The following is a 7,379-nucleotide window of genomic DNA, read 5'->3' as shown; positions in this document are numbered from 1 at the left end:
TTAGTACAGTTCAACACAGTTTTCTGCATCTGAAAAAAAAAGTATTGTAAATTATACATATGGCTGTCCATCTAAGCAATCTGGAAAAGACTAAGGATTGAAGGTTTAATAAAATTAACAAATTCAGATGAAAACATTTAAAAATGAATTTTCTTCTTTTATTTAATAAACCCCTACCATTTTGCCGGTTAAGGCCACAAATAAAAATATGGTTATATACATTTTCCTGAGTATACTTATTAGACAAAATCATAATTTTATGAACAGTAAAATTGTGGTGAATAATTGACAGTAATTTCTATACCACTTATATGCATTATTTATTTGTGGCCCTGGATGGGGACTGGCTTTTTGTTTTCCAAGTAAGTTCACTGAAAAATGAAGACACACAACAAAATAAAATGTTTCACATACACCTATACGAATCCAGAAATGAAATTTATTATTAATTTCATAATACGTGTAATATAAAGTTAATACATAAAGTTCCAGTAATCAACATACTTAATGGGAATGCATAAAAGAAAAAAAAATGTTTCAAACCCCAATACTTACAGTTGCCCAGGTGTTTATTACATACAGACCTCAATAAGAACACCCGGGTAAATCATCAAGAGGAACTGCCAGTACTTCACTGTCTCCATCTACTTGCTGTGTCGTAACCTCAAATTCTTCGCTGTCACTGTCTTCACTTGAACTATCCTCGCCGAGGTGGATGATGAGTGGAGGAATGGTGCCGCTGTCTATGTGGACTTCTCTCTCCCAGTCTGCTTGAATTAGCTTCTCCACGTGATCCACACACCTCGCCCATCTAAAAAAATTAATGTATACAGTAAAACCTCTATATAAATGACCTGTTTATAGCAAAAACCACTCTATAACAAAATATGTTTGTTTCTGTCAAAACGGCATAGTAAACAATGCATGGCATGCTCTTTATTACATACAATTTTGAACTCACTCCACAAGAAACTATTTTTAAACACAACAAAACTCATTTAATGTGTTTTCCTCAACTATCAAAGCTATTATTTAATACTTGAAGTAACATGTTTTGTTTTATGTTATCTGAAAAAAAAAATTATAGTGGTTTATTCAAGATATAATAAAGCTGTAAATATTATATATGTTATCAATAAAGGCTTAGAATGCATATGATAAAATATTTATTTCATAAGTTTTGTGTTTGTTTTTGGTTAAAATTTGTCCCAGACAAAAACAGTGAGATATAGCGAAAATTTAATTTTTTGAATAGTTTTGATGATTTACTGTATATGTATTTCACTATAATAACATAACTTTTGAAAATACTAATGTGCAAGAACTACATGTGTAAATACCTATTCAAGTTCGCTAGATGAAAATATTCAAAATTCTCTACGTTGAAATTTTATCTGAATATTGAAATCTGCCTACAGCACTGAACCCACCATAACTTTAAAGTCATTGACACAAGATTAAGCATAACAGAAAGTAATATCACAATTACTAATAAATACAAAACTATTTATGGAAATGAAACAATTGCAAATGGACTGCAATTACAAAAAAAAAAAAAACCTTGCAAATAAGTCACCACTGTTAGATCTAGAAACTACACAGATATGTATGAATCACATGGGAATAAAATTACAAACACAAACACAAACACGAACACAAACACAAACACATACATGCAACACATTTTCAAAACGACAACTACACAAATTCAAACCACTTATTTTTACCAATTGTTTTAAAACTGTATTACTGGTATATGAATATACACAAAATGATAATCACACTATACACACACTAGCACACAAAGTTATCAAAAGGAATGGTAGGACCAGGCTGCTAGGCAACAATACTTACGTATTATGTAAAAATGTATGGTAAGGGTTTTGCTGAAGCTTGAGGAATGTTCTACAGGAAAATAAAACAATTTCTACTTCAAAAGGAATACCCCATTGGTCATGCAACATGAAAATACCTCTCTGGTGTGGAAGCATCAAGAGCCTCTTTCCAGATGGCTGCAACTGCATCATTGTCAAATCTCTTGGCCCGCCCCACGTTACTATTGTAATGGTGTTTACATTGAGCCCAAACTAGTTCGATTGCATTATAGTGGCAGTGATAGGGTGGGAGTCGTAGAATTTCGTGGCCATAGTTACGAGCCAACTCGTCTACCTCATATCTGAAAAGTGTGTTAGAACAAGGTGTATACGTAATTTTTTGCAACTATCTCACTTTTAAAGAAATGCTGTGAAAAAAACGAAATAATATACCGTATTCGGGGCTTGTTTTGTTTAGCTATTCTCAGCAGCTCCACTTTCAACAAATTATTTTCATGTTTTATCCCATTCTTCTCCAGCCACGCGATCAGTGCAGCCTTGGTCCAGTTCGTTGTAGGTGTTTTCTCAACCTACGTTATGCCAACATTTAACTAAATACTCAAGTAGCTGATAAGAATTCATGACAGTAGAACCCTGTTACAATTTTACTGCTTATAAAGTTTTCCTGCCTATAATGTATTATTTTTCAAGTCCAATATTTTCCCTATAAGGACAATGTATTTAATTCCTGGATATAATGTTTCACAAATTATGCGTTTCGTGCTTGTAATGTTCACTTCATAAAATTTTAGAAGACAAAAAAATTAAAAGCCTTTGTCTATACTGTCTATGTATATGTGTATGTTAGCAGTTAACTGCCTGTTGACACCCTTGGAAAACAAATAAATTCATACATTTTTAGCCATTCTGTGTGTTTTCAAATGTATTCACTTAAATCACATGTTCAAGTGGCAAAAGAACTGGACTTAAGCATTTCCACTGTAAACACTGTCGTGAATTATGACAATTTTACAGCAATGAGACAATGTGTAAGTAAAGACAAAGCAGATAGAAGCTGGAAGCACCATGATGTTAAAGAAAAATTGTTTTTGGCTTGCTACAAGCAAATTGGAGCATCAAATATATATTTATGCAGCTTGTTGAGTCCATTGGCAATAAATCCACACTAAAAAGTACTAAATTGAATTTCCTGCTTATGTTTTTTTTTCTTGTAGCCCCTTAAAAACAAATTATAACAGGGTTCTACTGTACTTATGCAAAGCAAACATGTGTTTTGGCATATTGTCGTAATGAATTTCTAAATTTAACAAAGCATGTTAGTTTAGTGACTAGAAATTTTTTTGAAAATATTATTTTAATTTATTAAGTAGGGCAACAGAGCATTTATAAAGTGGGTCCTTTTACCAAACAAGTAATTATGTCATTTTCAAATGCTGTTTGCAATAAAAAAAATTTATTTGGTATTTCAAACCCTCTACTAAATTAGTTTGCACTACAATGTAATTCAATTACATTATATATATATATATATATATATATATATCTGTGTGTGTGTGTATTCAATTTCAGCTCAAACATTATAGTTTATAAAAATGTAGTGTAGGCATACTATTAAGATAACAATTATTGCTGGCAAAATGTATTAGTCTCGAATATTCGTACTTATACACAATAATAAACACATGTAAATTTTTCACATTACAATTTGAGCAATAAAAAGACACTGCTTTACCATTGCACATACCTGGGTGCTGTGATATGAAGCATTGTCCATTATGATGACACTGGGTTCCTCAAGATGCACCAACATGTCTTCAAACCACATCAAGAAAGTTTCCCCATTCATCTCGCCATGGTAGTCTGCAGTCTTCTGACCTGAAACAAAAAGTAATCCTGCTCCTGGCACAAAGCCAGTGCGCCCTCCAGCATTAACAACAATAAACCTTTTACCATCTCCAACAGTACGTCTCTTCGCAGATTGTAGACTCTTGTCCTGCCATGACTTTGATACAGTTCCTGAAAAATATATGAAATGGAAATGAAATACTTTGTATTGGACCACAGAACAAATTTTCAAATAAATTAATGCCTTGCCTCTCTGGAAAATCCATGTTTCATCAACAAATATGAAATTGGCACCTCTTTCTTTTTCTTCTTTATACTTTCTCAAGAAATCTATTCGCTGCAATACTATGTTTTCATTCTCTATCAAAGCTTTTCGTCCATCAACAGTTGTCCATGAAAATCCCATCTTCTTTAACAATTTATGAAGACTTGATCTTCCACCATAATAATCTATTTGTCTTTCCCTGATTTCTTTCAAAATGGTGTCGACTGTAACATTCAAACCTGTAAATTTATTGCATACATTAACAATACATGAAATAACAGAGGTACACAAAACTAAGCGAAACCACAACCCCGTAGAAGATAATTTAAGTGCACAATTTACATTTATTAAATAGTTTTAATAAACTTACATTTCAAAAATACTTTTAAATTAATTTAAATTTTGTAGTTTGCTTAGAGGAATTCTACATTGCAGTATTTTTGTCTGCAATGATATGACGATTATATTGCGCGTTTGTATTGAAGTTGTGTAAAACATTAGTATTTCAGCATTCAATTTAGCAATCAATAAGTTACAAGCTCTACACTGTGTTGTAGGTAAATGTTTTGTATCGTGTATCCCATGTGATCCCTAGATCTTTATGCATGAACCTGTACATCCTATTGATCGTGTGGTGCATGCTTTTTTTCATTTATTCAGATCAAAGATCCTGAACATAATCAAATATTGTGGTATAGCAAGAATAATTATCATAAGTTTAATAAAACATATATATTTTCATTATTATTCAACTTTAAATCATAACTCATTACTACATCACAGGTTTTTAGTTTTGGTTTTGTACAGGATTTTTAAACGTAATAAATTAGAAAAGCAAGCATCATCAATCACAGGATCAATATTTGCAGGATCATGCGATCAGGATCAATGTATCGAATCGGATACGCGATACTAAACTTTTACTGTTTTATAACCTTCTGTTACTTCATACACTAACACACAGTTTGTCTGGCTAAGTTGTGTTTTCATATGATACTTCATTACAATGAAGTAGGCCTATTGTTTATAAAATAACAATACCCCTATATTTTCTAAAGGGTTAGGCAGGGCATGACACTATTTTGGAATAGAATATATATTGTACTGGACCCTGCCACACAGTACAATTTAGCCAATTAAGTATCCCAATTTTTTTTTAATAACCATGCTTGCTTAGACTACAACTCACTAATTTGTAACCAATTACTGCTAAAGCGCACAACTGGATATTATTGATACTGGAAATAGTCATTATTTAACCTTCTGATACATCATAAAAGTTGAGGTTATTTAATATGTATACTGTGTATAACGATATAAACATTACTTGTAGTTTTAGAATGTAACAATTTTCTTTCTATCTTTAACCTAACCTTAAAAGGACGTGTACCTATTTCATATGTTGCACAATATTCTATATATCAATACCATATCAATAAAGAAACCTAACAAACCACCCAAAAATGTTAAGTATTTTTAAAGGACAGATGATATCGGAAAAAAACTGAACCGGTCAATCTGCATATGGATATATGAAATGAATACAATTAAGTAGGGCCTACCCCAGTGATATTGAAACTACTCTTCAGTATCAAATTTTTACCTTCAGCGTACATCCTGTAAATTGCATTCCTGATTGCATTTACTGTGAAATCGTCGACTGTGTCAAGTGACTTTCCTTCCTGTGGCCTTTTTTTCCTCTTTTTTCCTGGTGTTGAAACTTCTTCAATGTCTTTCTTGTAGTACCTAACCAAAAAAAAAAACATTTGTCATAACACTTCCGGGGACCCGTTCACAATACGCAGTTAGGCAGTGTTCCAAATATGGCATTTTGTCACAAATATTTGCTTTGTGGTCACTAAATGGAAACATGACAGACTTTGTCCACGAAATTAATGAAGTGTTTTTTTATTTATTTTGTGATCTCCCAAACAGATGAAAAACTAATTAAATGCAAATTATAAAATCACTCCCTTATGTTATAGTTAAACCTATCATAAAGTTTATAAACATCGTTATAAACAAACGTGTATCACACCAATAAAAATACTTGAAAGTGCCTATATTGTTATTGTTAGGACCTGAGTAGGCCTAATATGATTTTAGGTTAACTTTTCAACAGAGACGCCACATGGCGGTGTTGTCTCACACCAAAAAATATAAATTGGAAATAAAACACAAAAAAACTCGTGAGTTAAAACACAGGCCGACAATACTTAGGACACAGTCGATATTTTTTTTACGTGCATGAATACGAAAAAAGCCTACTTACTTGAGAACAGTTGACTTTGCGATGTTGAGAAGAAACGCGGTCGTCTGCGTAACGTCACATTTCTTCAAGTCGCCTTTTCTAATTAAAACATATAAGTTCTGAGCGACGTTAATGATGTCCATCTGACGCTGCGACGAAGTAGCTTTCCCCATCCCGGAACCAATTACCATTACAGCAATCACAAGAACCACACAAAATATCAAAACGATAACAAATTCCATCATTATAATAGTAGATAATAAATAATATAACAAAGTTAAAATACACAATATTAACACAAAATCCTGAAACACAAACTGTACGTTATTTCACGGTCAGTAATATATTAAAACACACTGCAATATGGCGTACAGACTGCAGACTGCAGACAAACGGCTGAAAGAGAAAACAAACAAGTGACTATTAACATTATTAATGCGCGACCACGGTTTCGGCACGTAATATTTTTTTACCGTTAACATAACGTTTTTATTTCACCAGAGATTTAAAAAAATGTTCAAACTTAACAAATACCCAAACAAATTCTTAAATACACGCGGAAAGTCAAAAAATATATATTTTGGCTATGGAACTATTTCGTTCTAATCATTGCCAACACACCACTTCTCTCACTGTTTCATTTACACACATGCGAGATCATTAATATTAATAATATTGTACATAGATAGTTACTTTTTTTGTAAAATTTTATTTAACATCATTATACGGTAATTTAGTGTTAATGCATGTTTAATATGCATATGATGGAAAGTATTTTTGCAAACGAACCAAACATGCTGCATCCTGGTGTGTTTTTTCAAAGGTTCGTTTAAAAAAGTAGGAGGTTACCGTGGATGGACTATATCTATAAAGTTATGTTTACTTGATGTTGTTAAAGAATGTTCTCTTCCCCTTCCTCAGAACATTCGATAGAGTTAGTGTAATATTAATTTCCATTTAATTAATGTAAATTAATATACGTGTAATAGAATGTGAGGAGACATACCCAATATATATTTACGTGTACTCTAGTACTTGTCAACTTGTCAGGTCCTCATTAAATTATGTTACGAGGCTGTCAAAGGTGAAGTCTGGCCAGCCAGCCCGGCGCGTCAGCCTGTGAGATTACTACGGAGCAAGCTTCATGCAGGTAGCACCAGACCCTCCCCAACCACTACACGTA

At 32.6% G+C, this 7,379-nt stretch overlaps 1 protein-coding gene across 4 annotated transcripts; it reads right to left on the bottom strand.

Moving 5' to 3' along the window:
• Positions 1 to 419: 419 nt before the first annotated feature.
• LOC134529516 (uncharacterized) lies at positions 420 to 6,934 on the bottom strand. 4 transcript variants are annotated; one of them, XM_063363683.1, is made up of 6 exons: positions 6,218 to 6,931; positions 5,549 to 5,691; positions 3,786 to 4,184; positions 3,580 to 3,710; positions 2,268 to 2,404; positions 420 to 811 (listed from the first exon to the last, which is right to left on the bottom strand). In XM_063363683.1, the coding sequence occupies exons 1-6, from the start codon at positions 6,439 to 6,441 to the stop codon at positions 586 to 588; spliced, it is 1,260 nt and encodes a 419-aa protein (XP_063219753.1). In that variant the 5' UTR covers positions 6,442 to 6,931; the 3' UTR covers positions 420 to 585. The 4 variants fall into 4 exon arrangements, with proteins under 4 accessions (XP_063219753.1, XP_063219754.1, XP_063219752.1 ...); XM_063363684.1 differs by having other exon boundaries at positions 3,580 to 3,851; positions 3,975 to 4,184; positions 6,218 to 6,929; XM_063363682.1 differs by having other exon boundaries at positions 3,580 to 4,184; positions 6,218 to 6,934.
• Positions 6,935 to 7,379: the final 445 nt, after the last annotated feature.

The sequence above is a fragment of the Bacillus rossius genome, chromosome 2, assembly GCF_032445375.1.
Source record: "Bacillus rossius redtenbacheri isolate Brsri chromosome 2, Brsri_v3, whole genome shotgun sequence".
NCBI classification, from domain to species: domain Eukaryota; kingdom Metazoa; phylum Arthropoda; class Insecta; order Phasmatodea; family Bacillidae; genus Bacillus; species Bacillus rossius.
Note: the sequence above shows the minus strand (reverse complement) of the source record. Positions and strands in the feature narration are given on the sequence as shown.